Genomic DNA, 15944 nt, shown 5'->3' with positions numbered 1-15944 from the left:
TCATAATTGAGAAAGGCGCAATTGCACCGCTAGGTGGATTAAAATAGGTTTTCAGTTCAATATTACCGTGGCTGTTTTTTTTTTCAAAATTTTAGAACTCGAACTCTTTTAATGAATATAAACAACGCACACATTCTCGTGATTCATAATTGAGAAAGGCGCAATTGCACCGCTAGGTGGATTAAAATAGGTTTTATTCTATTGATTTCACAACTTTTTTTAAATAATTTAGTTTTTTACTTCAATCATTTGATTCATTTCATTCTGTTTTTTTTCTTCTTATTGCTCATTTTATCAATTTTATTTATTTTGTTTTTTTTATTCATTCTATTGCTTTCATTGATTTTTTTTATTTTATTTATTGTATCTATACTATTCATTTTATTCTATTTAATCATTATATTTATTTTCTTTATTTAATTTATTTTATTCACTTTTTCTCTTTTATTCATTTTATTTATTTTAATAATTTTCTGCAGTTCGTGCATTTCATTAAGTTTTTTTATTTGGCTGATTTTATCAATTTTGTTCAGTTAATCATTTCATCAAGTTTATTAGTTTGAATCAATTTAATTTTTACTAATAATGTTATAACTTTCTTTGATGTTTTCTAATTTTTCATTAAATGAGCTAATGAAATTTGATTTCTTTATTCTATTTATTTGATTTAAATTAATCATTCTACTCACATAATAAATACTTTTTTAGCTTTGCTTTATTTTTTGAGTTTCATGTGTTGCATTGATTTTCTATATTTTATTCTGTTTATTCGAGGTTTTACTCGTGCTAGACTCAAAACTTTGTTCTTCTCAACACTAGTTGTGTGCCTACTTCGCATGAGTTCTGCCAACTAACGAATGATCCAACCGTTGCATAAGAAATGTCTCATGTCACTGCTAGGTGGATTAAGTCGTTTTTTTTAGAAAATATAGATTCTTCAAGAAGATACAGCATAAATAAAATAAAAATTATTGGTACGTAATGTAGATCCCAAACTATAAAAACCCGTTTTAATCCACCTAGTGGCGCAATTGTGCCTTTCTGATTTATACAAACTACGATTCCATGTTTGGTTATGTTTAATATAATGGTGGAAATGTCTATTACATATTCAGTGCGATTTACACATATGTACAATGAACTTGAGTTGCTATGTGTCGACACTGAAACACTAGAAACCAGCGGCGGATCCAGGAGGAGGGTTCGTTAGTTTGGACCCCGCCAAAAATTACAACTTGTTAAGAGATTTGAAATAAGTTTCTCAATTCAAAATCATTTCAAACCATATTTTTCACTGATACTTGAGAGGAAATAGAAAATTTTATTCGGGTAGGATGAGGGAAGGGTAGTGAGTGATCTGTTACGTATAATGGAGTCCTCGGATAATCAAGTCTACGGATAATCAAATCTGGCCTTTATTTGTGAAATGGGCTTGACGAATAGATGACGGAAATCGATGAGTGACATAAATTTGAAGGCCAGAGTAAGTTGCAATACGGTTGAGTGAAATTTTCTATAAACATATCATCACTAATTACTATATATAGGGGAACTCGGGGCTGTTTGGATTCGGACCTACCTAAGCAAATCGCGTTTTTAAGTGGGTAGATGTGAAAGAATTTATCGGTCAAAGGACCTAATTGTTAGTTTGAAGCCTCAGATACATTTTTGAGTTATAAAAATTTATTTGCTCCGCTCCATGGCAGCGCTAGGCGACGATTTTCAAAACTCTCCGTTTTTACAATGTAGGGTAATTCAGACCTTCCTATTCGGCAATTCAGACCGTCAATTTCCATTTACCATGGAACTATGTTTACCTATATAATCTTTATTGGAGAAACTCCAATATGCGCAGAAACAAGACGCTGAATGGTGGTTGATGGAATAGGGGGTCCGAATAGTCCCGTGCGCTCAATTCGGACAAAAGTGGTGAGCGTCTTGAAAATATGTGTTTTGACCCAAACAAAAATCATTCCATAAAATAGGAGCCTCAAGCTTACCAAAATCCTGTTATTTTTCCACCGGTGCTTATAGAGAAGTTATTAAAATCTTTGATTTTAGGGGACATCTAGCGTAAAATGCTCAAACTGAAAGTTATTTTGTTTTACGATTTTTAAGGCAAGGCTACAATGGATCTTTTGTGTAATGCTAAGATCTATTTTTACACTCATTGTGCACGAAAAAAATATTTTCAGTCACGCAGAGCCACACATACGAGCGTTCCAAGAGTAGACGTTCAACCATTTCCACGTCGAGGAGCGCCTAGTGGCGCAATTGTGCCTTTCTGATTTATACAAACTACGATTCCATGTTTGGTTATGTTTAATATAATGGTGGAAATGTCTATTACATATTCAGTGCGATTTACACATATGTACAATGAACTTGAGTTGCTATGTGTCGACACTGAAACACTAGAAACCAGCGGCGGATCCAGGAGGAGGGTTCGTTAGTTTGGACCCCGCCAAAAATTACAACTTGTTAAGAGATTTGAAATAAGTTTCTCAATTCAAAATCATTTCAAACCATATTTTTCACTGATACTTGAGAGGAAATAGAAAATTTTATTCGGGTAGGATGAGGGAAGGGTAGTGAGTGATCTGTTACGTATAATGGAGTCCTCGGATAATCAAGTCTACGGATAATCAAATCTGGCCTTTATTTGTGAAATGGGCTTGACGAATAGATGACGGAAATCGATGAGTGACATAAATTTGAAGGCCAGAGTAAGTTGCAATACGGTTGAGTGAAATTTTCTATAAACATATCATCACTAATTACTATATATAGGGGAACTCGGGGCTGTTTGGATTCGGACCTACCTAAGCAAATCGCGTTTTTAAGTGGGTAGATGTGAAAGAATTTATCGGTCAAAGGACCTAATTGTTAGTTTGAAGCCTCAGATACATTTTTGAGTTATAAAAATTTATTTGCTCCGCTCCATGGCAGCGCTAGGCGACGATTTTCAAAACTCTCCGTTTTTACAATGTAGGGTAATTCAGACCTTCCTATTCGGCAATTCAGACCGTCAATTTCCATTTACCATGGAACTATGTTTACCTATATAATCTTTATTGGAGAAACTCCAATATGCGCAGAAACAAGACGCTGAATGGTGGTTGATGGAATAGGGGGTCCGAATAGTCCCGTGCGCTCAATTCGGACAAAAGTGGTGAGCGTCTTGAAAATATGTGTTTTGACCCAAACAAAAATCATTCCATAAAATAGGAGCCTCAAGCTTACCAAAATCCTGTTATTTTTCCACCGGTGCTTATAGAGAAGTTATTAAAATCTTTGATTTTAGGGGACATCTAGCGTAAAATGCTCAAACTGAAAGTTATTTTGTTTTACGATTTTTAAGGCAAGGCTACAATGGATCTTTTGTGTAATGCTAAGATCTATTTTTACACTCATTGTGCACGAAAAAAATATTTTCAGTCACGCAGAGCCACACATACGAGCGTTCCAAGAGTAGACGTTCAACCATTTCCACGTCGAGGAGCGCCTCGACGAAGACGATAACTCTTGATAAAATTGTCTGATACAGAAAATCCAATAAGAATTGTAAAGCCTAGACTCAGTTACTGTTAATCGATGAACAAAAAAATAGAAAAAGGTTCGAGTTTCGGAAAATGGATTCATGAAAACCAAAAAATCTCATATTTCACTGTAAAATTCGCTCACTTTTCTTCAAAATAGTAGAAAGAAATTTTGTTTCATTCAGATTTCTGTGGTTTAACGACAGGATACACATATTGCGAATTCTCATAAAAAAAAACAAACCAATTCGTAAATTATTTTTTGAGTTTTCGTGGTCGTCAATTTAAAAAACGCGATTTCGAGAAAAACACTATTAAAGGGTATCCCACATCAAATTGCACCACAGGAAAAAACGATGTAGAAAATAACCCATTAGGTATTTTATCTTTAAAATTTGAGTAAAAGTAGTTCAGAGTGTATTGTTTACACTGTATTTTTATCGCCATCAGTTTTTCGAAAATTGTCGCCGATAGATTGAAATCTGAGTGTGTGTTATAGCAAATACGCGCGAGGAATTTAAATTAAATTTATTTAAAACAAAAAACAATATTTAAAACAAAAGAAGCTCAGCGTGGCCACCGAAGTTGTGGAAAAAAAACTCTAGAGGTTCAATACTAACAATTAAGCAAATAAAAAATAAGTCCATATTTTTATCTATTACACCAGACGCTCCTTTAAAATGGTTTCGTACATCGATTTCCGTCATGTACTAGTCAACCCAATTTCGAAAATACCCAGCTTCTGTTAGTAATAGTTGCCTAAGAATATGTTAAATTGTATACAGCTTCATTACTGTAGGCACTCAAATTTTTTTATGAGCTTGATTCGTAAAAAATGAGTTAATTATTTTGAATTCAGTTCGTAAAAAAGTTACGTAACTCGAATATTACGAATAGTTCGTAAATAAAGGTTTCAGAGTATTCAAACTAAACATAAGTTTGAACGCTTTCCATCTTGGAAAAATGGACCGATCCCTTTGTTGTCATCAAACGACAATATGAATAGTGAATACTACTAACGAAATCCCTCTTTATTATCTACCAACTATGACAAATATGTCAGCTATCTAACATCCAGTAGCGAACGGCCTAGCAGCAGCAGTCGAAAGGTAGAAAACGCCATTCACTAATGATCCCCTGTTTGGAGGTTCACCACCCATTTTAGCCGATGGACCGGAACTAGAACACACGCCGCTTCGAATTTCCTGAAAACTTGAACACTGAACAGCGTTAAACCCTATCCGCGAATAGATTGACTCCACGTAATAGTCTACCGCACGCTGATGAGCACAACCTCCATCGATATCAACTCCACAACCAGGCTGGATTCGACCCCAATTTGGGTAGAAATCTGCATCGCCAATGGGCTCCAGAAACCCAGCAGCTCCACCGTTGGTGTGAATGATTTCCACGTACTCTGCATCGGTTTGCATTATTCGATCAATTACATCATCGCCGGCGAAAAACGGGAGTGCAGGATCTAAACCAATTATCGTCGGTAATTTACCAAACTGTCCCTTGCCAACGTTACCAGCTGCGTGTGCCCCTAAACTGTGTCCAATCACCACCACATCATCTCTGTTCAGATTTGCAACTTTTACGAGATAATCAATCAAATTGGACGTTGCGATTCCCACCGGATACACTAAACGCCGCGAATTTGGATAAAACGGATCATTCCCGGCACTCCAATCGACGAAAATAACATTGAACTCCCCAACGTTTAACAGCTCTGTTCGAATCACTCTATTAATCGCGGAATTCTGGCTCCCACCCCAACCATGAATAATTATCCTCGTGGGATGATCGGCATTGAAGCGGGAACTCATCACCGAATCGTAATCGTTGTTAGCAATCCGTTCAGGAATGTCACCTGTGGACCGAGTGTACAACAGAAAGCGAATGTCCTTTTCGGGGTTGAAGTGCGGATCCGGGTTCGGAAGCAGTTCAACAGCGTTCGGATTACGAGATGCTAGGTGCAGGTAACCTTGTTCGTCTGCTGCGAGCTGCCATCGATTGTCTTCCTTAGTGGGGAGACCTGCACAAAAAGTAGAATAATCCAGAAGTTGTTGCGTACATTTCTAACTAAATTCAATTGTAATTTTACCATCTATAACGAGTGTAAACGAAATGAAATAGAACAGAGAAAGAATCATACTTTGATTGCGGAATACCTACGAATCGTCATCAGTATCGACGGTGATGTCTTTTATATATCGAGGCAACGATAAAGTTGACAGCTAGTACATTTGTTATCAGAAGACTATTACAGATGTTTTCGGACAGTTCGATACAATAAAACGTTAGAAATACTGATAACGAACTGGATAGACCATTCTGCTATTTTTAATTATTGTCAATCGTGGGAGTTTCCACCGCGAAGTTTGAGCTAGATAGCATTCTTCCGTATCCAAAGAATTCGCAATTTTAGAGTTTAAGCTGACAGCTTATCCTTTCTTGTGCTGTCGAATACGTAATCCATTCTATTTACTCATTGAAGGAAGAAAACATTTCGAAGAAGTTCCAGATTGTGATATTTATACAAATGTATCTATTAATTTGAAGATTTATTTCTTTATACCCATCGATCAATCAGTATAGTTTGCGGTTATCGGTCAAAAGTTATACCCCAGAGCAAACGGAGGGTCCACGGATGTGACCACCACGTAGATACCCTTCTCGTTCTCCAACCTGGGAGGGTCACCACCGAGAAGAGCTTGCCGTTTGAGATTGTAGCATGTCTTGGCCTTCAGTTCATTATAGTCATCGCAGCGGGCACCCCAAAAGCCTTTGCATTCCTTCGACAGTGATTCAATGAAGATCTCAATAGACCTCCCGTGGCTACAAGATTCGGTTAAACAACCCGGTTGTTTCTTGCCGTAGTTAATGTAAAAATCAACCAACCCAATTGGATGGGGATAACCGGAAAACTGCGTGCTGGTGTGGATGACTTCCACATACTCGGCGTCATCTGGACTAAGCCGGACATCCGGTTCATCTTCGAAGAAATTGATCGATGCTGGATCAAGTCCGACAATCACTTTTAGTTTTCCTACATTCACCAAATTTCCTGCACAGCCAGCAATGTGTGCGCCCAGACTGTGCCCAATCAGATGAATTTGATCCATTGTGGCCATATTGGATCGGACTACACGGTGAATCAGATCGGCGACGACATAACCGACGGCCAAGGTATACTGAGAAGCCCGAAGATACGGTTCGGCGGCTCCTTTGTTCCAGTCTACTCCTATGATGTTGTACTCGCCCTTGGATAGATAGGCTTCCTTGACTCCCTGGATCGCCAACGAGGTGTAGTTGTTCATCCAACCATGGATCACGATGCTGCATGTAAAAAATGGAATGATTAATATTTTTTGTTACTATTTTAAATTGTAGTGATTCTAGGGAATTATCATATATTGCATGTCATATTTTTGACTGATTTAGTTAAGAACAGAACTAATTTCTGCGAGTTTCAATGTATCTCTTACTAGGGTGAGCATTTTTGTATGCTAAAATGTACTCTTTTGCACAGGACGAGATAACAAATCTTTTAATGTAGAATACATTTAAGCTTTCAATATAGGGGTCCCGTTTCAAAATATCGGCTGCGGCGTCGCGTCAGATTTTGAACGTTAATAACTTTTATCATACTTAACAGAATGATTTGATTTTTAGGCCAATTTGTTGAAAATATGTTCCTCTATGCTGTATTAAAATTTGAAGTATGTATAACATGCACTAATAACAAAAAATGTGTTTTGAAAAATCTTTCTAAAACGACTCGGAAAAGTGAAAATTTTCAGCCCATCCCGCACAGAGCCGTCAATATGGTGGACCAACCGAACAATAAAATAATGAAAAGTTTATATATAGGTCCACTACATGTTTGCTCCTATGATTATTCGTATTGGATTGCTTGACGAGAGCAGTTGGTGGGGGAAAGACGGCATATTCCTTTGGTTAGGCCATTAGAAGCCGGACGGAAAGGAAAGGCTCATGCACGACACGATAACGAGCGAGAAAGCGCGATTATATAAATATCTGTCGGTCGGTTTTTCTCATCATTCGTATTCGTTCAAGTACTAGCAAGCAGCCAGTCCACCGAAGGAAAGCAGTTGGCAATGACGACGGTCCGAAAAAGTGCTCCAGCTACTGGTGACTCATCGGAACTGTCGCCCTGCAAGAATTTCGCCCCAACTGAAGGGCAACTAATCTGTAAGCTATCGTTCCAGCGTCTGGTTCGTGAGATTGTATAGGACTGCGAATTCGAGCTACGCTTACAAAGCTCAGTCGTAATGATGCCCCGAGAAGCCAACGATGCCTACTTGGTCGGTTTGTTCGAGGATGCAAAATAGTGCGCCAAGCGCATAACTTTCAGGCCAAATATATTAAACAGGCTCACCGTGTCCGCGGGGAGTGCGTCTGAATTATGCCCCCGCAATAAAACAATTACCGGTTCTTTACAGGACCAATTAATTGTGTTCTAATAAGAGTTGAACTGATATTTACATTTTATGGTGCATAACAAATAAGGGACCATCCATAAATGATGTAGCATTTTTTTATTGTTTTTAACACCCCCCCCCCCCCTCCCCCATCGTAGCATTTCGTCACAAACTTCTAAATACCCCCTGGTAATTACGTAGCTTGACGGTAAATCTACCCCCCCTTGACCACGCAATTTTTTTAAAAAAATGAAAAAAACCATGTAGGTTATTACCCTTTAAAAAAGCTTCGTAGCATGACATGACCCCCTACCCCCCTGTCGTCACACATCATCACAAAATACAAAACTCCCCCTCCCCCATATAATGCTACGTCATTTATGGATGGTCCCTAATTTCAGAAAGCTATATAAGAAATACGATGTGTGGAAAGAAAGAGCATTTAAATTATCCTCTCTAGCTCGTTTTCGTGCACGTGCTTTTCCATTCCTTTCTGCTGCTAATACCATCATAACCAAAACGAATGTGCGTATTCTCCCACCATCCCATGGCCTGTGTTGCCACAATTGCATGTCGTTATTACAATTTGAATTATTTTATTGATCCTCTCTAGTATTGATAAAATATAGAACGTGCAAAGTACACTAGTCGCATGCTTTTATTCGAACTTTTTGGCAGCCTCCGTTGATTAACTGCATAAATCGATTTGTTTGTGCAGCTCCTTGCTAGTAGCAAACTAAATAGCCTTTATCAGCGCTAACAAATAACACAAAAGAATTTAAATTTGTGAAAATCTTTTCCTTCGTTCTTTTCAACTCTGCAACATTCTTTGAAAATATTGTTGGAATGTTGTTATTGAAAAACTGAACATGCAAGTTTGCTAGCACTGGCCACTAGATTGAAGGCGATGGAAAGACAGAATATTCGTTTTGGTTATGCTAGTATTGGTAGCCGAACGGAAAGGAAAGGCACAGGAACGGCACGAAAACGAGCGAGAGAGCGATAGTAGTGCTTTCTCGTGTGTTCATATATGAATATTGGTCGGTTGGTTTTTCTCATCATTCGTATTTGTTCAAGCACTAGCAAGCAGCCAGTCCACCGGAGGAAAGCAGTTGGCAATGATGACGGTCCGACAAAGTGCCCCAGCTACTGGTGGCCCATCGCAACCAACTACCGATCAGGAACTGTCGACATGCCAGTATTTCGCCCCAACTAAAGGGCAACGGAGCAACTAATCCGCTGGCTAACATTCCAGCGTCTGGTTCGTAAGGTTGTGTATTACTTCAAAGTCGAGCTACGCTTACAAAACAGCCGTAATGAAGCCAGTGATGCCTACTTGGTCGGTTTGTTTGAGGATACAAAATAGTGCGCCAAGTACGTAACTTTCTCGCAAAAGAAATCAAACTGGCTCACAGTGTCCGCTGGGAGTGGGCGTAAATTACAATAAAAGCAACGGTTCTTTTCAGGACCAATCAATTGTGTTCTAGTGAGAGTTAAACTGAAACTTTCATTTTAAGATGTGTAACAAATTTTCAACAAGCAACATAATACGTTGTGTGGAAAGAAGTAGCTTGAACACGGAACAAAAATTTAAATTATCTTCTCACTCGTTTCGTGCACTGCTTTTCCATTCCTTTCTGCTGCTATTATCAGTATAACCAAAACGAATGTGCGTGTTCCCTCACCATCCCTCTAGTGATCAGTGTTGCTTCAATTGCATGTGTTTAAGAGAAAGGTTGAAGTCGCATGCTTCAATTCGAGCTTTTTGGCAGCCTCCGTGAACTAACTGCATTAAATGATTTTTTTTGTGCAGCTCCGTGCTAGTAGCAAACAAAATTGCCCTACCAGCGTCTGATTCATGAGCTTGTGCAGGATTTCAAAGTCGAGCTAAACTTATAAAGTTCAGCCGTAATGGTACCCGAAGAAGCCAGTCTTGTCGTTTTGTTCGAGGCTACAAAACAGTTCGCCAGGCACGTAACTATCATGCCAAATAAATCCAACGATCCAGCGCATCACCATCAACACCAACGCCGAAACCAAAGGTTCTTTTCAGAACCACCATTATTACCATAGATAATTATTTGAAGATTTCCCATTCACACGTGATTCTGTTGAATATTATTAGATTTAAATTACCCTCTCGAATTAAAGTCACGACGCTCCGGTTATGTCACAGACATTACCCACCCATCTTTTTTATTGTGACCACGACTAACGGTTTAATATAGACACCCCATTTCAATATTTCGGAAGGAACAGATGGTCAAGTTTGGAAAGTTTGTAACTTTCATTGTACTTAACCAAATTACACAATGTTCGCACTAATGATTCAGAAATATGACCAGGAATCTTCTATTAGATTTCCAAGTATGTATATTTTTTTTTATTCATTTCGTTTATTTGATAGGCACAAATGCGTTAGCTTGGCGGTGCCAAATTCTTTTGTTTTTACATTTTGGATATTTTAAAACTAGGAGGTTACAATGGTGAAATATTTTTTTTTACATTTTGGATATTTTAAAACTAGGAGGTTACAATGGTGAAATATTTTTTTTTTAAAAGAAAAATTTTACAGCTATCTTAAGACTAGAAATAAAATTCTATATACAAGAGAGGGAGCAAAAGATTTTTTTTTATGAAAAATTTTAAAACAAGGAATTCAATAGTAATAGTTTTTTAGGAAATATTTACAGTTATCTTAAAACTAACAATATAGTTTGGTACACAAAAGGGGGAACAAATGTTTATGAGAAAATTCACCGGTGTTTTAAAACTAGGGATACAATTCTATTTACAAGATGGGGGACAATAGTTTTAACAAAGAGGTAAAATTACAACTATCTTAAAACTAGGAATACAGAATACAAATTTGGACTTTTTTAGCGGAGACTTATGCTTGGTCAAGATATTCAGAGGGGGCTGTAGAAGCAGTTGTATCAAGGACAGGGGAGAGAAAGCGTAGATGGTGACCGGGAGAGAAGAGCAAAACTTGCAACTTTCGGGCAAACGGGAGATCAGCGAGACAAATTAGCGCCTCAGTCTAGTAGGTCGGATTGGCGGATGGTATTCTTCGGACCCGCGGGGAATCCTTCAAAAGTCATCGGACCTCGAGTCGCTCTCGCTTCAGTTTCCGTAGTGGTAAGTGCGACGGCGGTTACATAGTTGCAGCCTGGAGCTGATCGGTCCCAAAAGGCAGGAGAAAACTTCTAAAACGAGAAATAAAAAGAGAGGGGCTAAATTGGGATATTTATCGTTTTTATGAAAGTATAAATAAGGGACATATAGGGGAAATCACGATTTGCCAGCATATCTCGGACTGGGACATTGGGTGGTCTACCTCGGGCCCGAAGGGAATCCTTTAACTGAGACCTGGCGTCCAAATACCCGGCGCATACCCAGACAACGTGCTCGATGTCGTGATAGCCCTCGTCACAAGCGCACAGACTACTCTCCGCAAGCCCAATACGCCGCAAATGCGCATCCAAGGTGTAGTGGTTGGACATAAGTCGGGACATTACACGAATAAAATCCCGACTCACATCCATCCCCCTGAACCAAGGCTGCGTTGATACCTTTGGGATAATGGAATGTAGCCATCGTCCAAGTTCACCATTGCTCCACGAGGTTTGCCAACTGCTGAGTGTCCTCTGACGACAAATACTAAAAAATTCGTTGAAGCAGATTGGTCTTTCATATATGTCACCATTTAATGCGCCCACCTTTGCTAATGAGTCGGCCTTTTCATTGCCCGGAATAGAGCAATGAGAGGGGACCCAAACAAAGGTAATTTGATAAGATTTTTCAGATAACGTACACAAGGACTCCCGTATCTTCCCCAGGAAATATGGGAATTGCTTTTTGGGCTTCATCGCACGAAGAGCCTCGATGGAGCTGAGGCTGTCCGAAATGATGAAGTAGTGATCTGTGGGCAGAGTGTCGATGATCCCAAGGGTGTACTGAATTGCAGCTAACTCTGCGACGTAAACTGAAGCGGGATCATTGAGCTTGAATGAAGCGGTGATAGTATTGTTGAAGATACCGAAGCCAGTGGACCCATCGAGATTTGATCCGTCAGTGTAGAACATTTTGTCACAGTCGACTTCTCGGAATTTATTATAAAATATATTGGGGATCACTTGCGGGCGTATATGGTCCGGGATTCCACGAATCTCTTCCTTCATGGATGTGTCGAAGAACACAGTAGAATCAGAAGTATCTAGGAAACGAACACGGTTGGGAGTATATGAAGAAGGGTTAATGCTCTGTGCCATGTAGTCGAAGTACAAGGCCATAAATCGGGTTTGAGAATTAAGCTCGACGAGCCTCTCGAAGTTTTCAATCACCAACGGGTTCAGAATGTCGCATCGGATGAGCAATCGATATGAGAGTTCCCAAAATCGATTTTTTAGCGGAAGAACGCCCGCCAGCACTTCGAGACTCATCGTATGGGTCGAGTGCATGCAACCCAAGGCAATGCGCAAGCAACGATACTGGATTCTCTCCAGTTTGATGAAGTGTATGTTCGCAGCGGAGCGGAAACTGAAACACCCGTACTCCATCACCGACAATATCGTTGTTTGGTATAACCTGATCAGGTCTCCTGGGTGGGCACCCCACCATGTTCCAGTTATTGTTCGGAGAAAATTGATCCTTTGTTGGCATTTCTGTTTCAGATACCTAATGTGACATCCCCAGGTACCTTTAGAGTCGAACCATACCCCGAGATATTTAAATGTGAAAACCTGATTGATCGTTACACCCATTAATAGAAGCTGGAGTTGCGCCGGCTCACGCTTCCTAGAAAAAACAACCAACTCAGTTTTCTCCGTGGAGAACTCAATACCCAGCTGAAGAGCCCAAGCAGACAAATTGTCCAAGGTATTTTGTAATGGTCCTTGCAAGTCGGCAGCTTTGGGCCCTGTGACAGAGACCACGCCGTCGTCTGCAAGTTGCCTTAGCGTGCATGAATTGGCAAGACAATCGTCAATGTCATTCACGTAGAAATTGTAGAGCAGGGGACTTAGACATGAGCCCTGGGGAAGACCCATGTAGCTAAATCGCAATGTTGTTAAATCGCCATGCGAAAAGTGCATGTGCTTTTCAGACAACAGGTTTAGCAAAAAGTTATTTAAAATTGGCGAAAGACCATGCTGGTGCAGCTTCTCTGACAGAATGTTGATAGAAACTGAGTCAAAAGCCCCCTTAATATCCAAGAAGACTGATGCCATCTGCTCTTTGTTAGCATAGGCCATTTGGATTTCTGTAGAAAGCAACGCAAGGCAATCGTTCGTCCCTTTGCCTTTGCGGAAGCCAAATTGTGTATCTGACAGTAAGCCATTTGCTTCAACCCAATTGTCGAGGCGATACAAGATCATTTTCTCGAACAACTTCCGAATACAGGACAGCATTGCAATCGGCCGATACGAGTTGTGGTCGGAGGCTGGTTTTCCTGGTTTTTGGATGGCGATGACCTTCACTTGCCTCCAGTCATGAGGGACAATGTTACCCTCAAGAAACTTGTTAAATAAATTCAACAAGCGCCTTTTTGCAGTGTCAGGCAGATTCTTCAGCAAGTTGAATTTGATTCTGTCTAACCCTGGGGCGTTATTGTTGCATGATAAGAGAGCAAGTGAGAACTCCACCATCGAAAACGGTGTTTCGTTCGCGGTATCGTGAGGAGACGCGGCGTGGCACGTTTTCTGTACCGGGACAGAGTCCGGACAGATCTTCTTGGCGAAAGCGAATATCCAACGGTTTGAATATTCCACGTTCTCGTTGGTACTATTACGGTTACGCATACGTCGAGCCGTACCCCAAAGAGTGCTCATCGCTGTTTCTCTCGTTAACCCGTCGACGAACCGGCGCCAATAACTGCGTTTTTTGGCTTTCATTAGACTCTTCATTCGCCTTTCTAACGACGCGTACTGTAGATAGCTAGCGGGTAACCCGTCTTCCCGGAAGGCCTTATATGCAGTGGACTTTTCCGCGTACAGCTCTGAGCACTCTTTATCCCACCACAGGGTGGGAGACCGTCCATGGGTATTCGCGCTGGGTACTGGTTTAGTCTGAGCTTGATTCGCACTGTCGAGAATCAAGCCAGCCAAAAACCTGTACTCTTCCTCCGGAGGAAGTTCTTGAGTGGATTCGATTTTAACGGATATCGCGGTCGCGTAACTCTTCCAATCAATGTTCCGTGTGAGGTCATACGAGACATTGATTGTTTCCGATGGTCTTGAACCGTTAGCAATTGAAATCACGATAGGCAAATGATCGCTACCGTGGGGATCAGGGATCACCTTCCACCTGCAATCTAACTGTAGCGATGTCGAGCACAGCGATAAATCCAACGCGCTTGCGCGTGCTGGTGGTGTAGGAATCCGCGTCATTTCTCCCGTGTTTAAGATGGTCATGTTGAAATTGTCGCAAAGATCTTGGATTAATGTTGATCTATTATCATCATGAAGACAGCCCCATACCGTACCGTGCGAGTTAAAGTCTCCCAGAACTAGCCGCGGTGCCGGTAAGGATTCCGTGATATTACAAAGCGTTCGGTGCCCTACCGAGGCTCTAGGAGGAATGTAGATGGAAGCAATGCAAAGGTCTTTACCTTTGATTAGAACTTGACAAGCGACAATTTCAATGCCTGGTGTCGAAGGGAGGTTAATTCGGTTGAAAGAATAGCACTTTTTGATCCCCAAAAGTACTCCTCCATAAGGGTTTTCTCGATCCAGACGGATTATATTAAAGTCGTGGAAGTTGAGATTTATATCGGAAGTTAACCAAGTTTCACATAATGCGAAAACATCACATTTTAAACTGTTTAGTAAGAATTTGAAGGAATCGATTTTCGGGAGGATACTTCTGCAATTCCATTGTAGGACAGTGATCGAATCAGTGACCTCGTTTGATGACTTAGCCATCGAAGGATACGATCGCTGCAAGGAGGGGCCATTTAGCAGTCAACTGTTTCAAAAATGTTTGCACCATAGGGAGAAAATGTATCAGAATGCTTTTAAGAGGATCAGTAACATTGAAAGCTGTGAAAATTAAGTCCACTATGTCAGAAAATTTCATTAGTCCGCTACTGGACTGAGTATTTGTTTGAAAAAAGGGAACACTTGGGGTTTTTGGTGTCCCTGGAAGTGGTGGATACTCCTTGTTAGAATTAAAATTTCCAAGTCCTGGAGCAAATTGCTTCGGCTTTAGTGCATCACTTCCGTTGGATTTATTGATTGTAGTTGGCGCACTCTGAGTGGACGACACCTTGGCACCCTTACGAGGCAATCTAGGGGAAGCTTGATTTTTCCTCTTCCTGGACTCCCCTGGGTTAACCAAAGATGTTCCCTCTTGTGGGTCGTCAGATTCTTGCTCAACGCCAGCCAAAAGAGCAAAGGAATTTTCGGAAGGGACAGATGGCGAAGCATTCTTAAGAATTTCTGCATAAGAGCGCTTCGAGCGTTCCTTAAGGGAGCGCTTAATTTTATCCCCGCGCTGTTTGTACGCGGGGCATGATTTAAGATCATGCGGAAGGCCCCCGCAGTAAATACACTTCTCAGTTTCTCCACTGCAAGCGTCATCCTCATGTTCTCCCTCGCATTTGCCGCACCTTTTCTTATTGCCACAATAGGTGGCTGTGTGGCCCAGCTGCTTGCAATTGCTGCAGTTCATTACCCGCGGTACAAACAGGCGAACCGGTAGACGAACCTTATCCAGGAGGACATAGTTGGGGAGGGAAGACCCGGAGAAAGTCACCCGAATCGAGTCTGACAATGAATAAGTTGTCTTATTATTCTCAGTTTTTGCTGAATACAATTGCTTGCATTCCAGAATCTTCACATGTTCAAGTGAGGGGTCCTTAAAGCAACCAACTCCATACTTCAACACGTCTTCGCACTTCAAACCCGGTTCGGCAACGACCCCGTCGATCTCCACTGCCAAACAAGGTATATACACCTTA

At 40.6% G+C, this 15944-nt stretch overlaps 2 protein-coding genes across 2 annotated transcripts; both read right to left on the bottom strand.

Annotated features, from left to right (window-relative positions):
- Positions 1 to 4557: 4557 nt before the first annotated feature.
- On the bottom strand, positions 4558 to 5711 carry LOC131691474 (pancreatic lipase-related protein 2-like). The gene is made up of 2 exons (XM_058977895.1): positions 5647 to 5711; positions 4558 to 5577 (listed from the first exon to the last, which is right to left on the bottom strand). The coding sequence occupies exons 1-2, from the start codon at positions 5693 to 5695 to the stop codon at positions 4607 to 4609; spliced, it is 1020 nt and encodes a 339-aa protein (XP_058833878.1). The 5' UTR covers positions 5696 to 5711; the 3' UTR covers positions 4558 to 4606.
- A 317-nt stretch (positions 5712 to 6028) lies between these two features.
- On the bottom strand, positions 6029 to 6889 carry LOC131687090 (phospholipase A1 2-like; the record flags this gene model as incomplete). Its single annotated transcript, XM_058971129.1, has 1 exon — positions 6029 to 6889. A coding segment is annotated over one exon (735 nt), but the record flags the coding sequence as incomplete, so codon positions are not given.
- Between the last annotated feature and the right edge of the window lie 9055 nt (positions 6890 to 15944).

The sequence above is a fragment of the Topomyia yanbarensis genome, chromosome 3 (assembly GCF_030247195.1).
Source record: "Topomyia yanbarensis strain Yona2022 chromosome 3, ASM3024719v1, whole genome shotgun sequence".
Lineage (NCBI taxonomy): Eukaryota > Metazoa > Arthropoda > Insecta > Diptera > Culicidae > Topomyia > Topomyia yanbarensis.
Note: the sequence above shows the minus strand (reverse complement) of the source record. Positions and strands in the feature narration are given on the sequence as shown.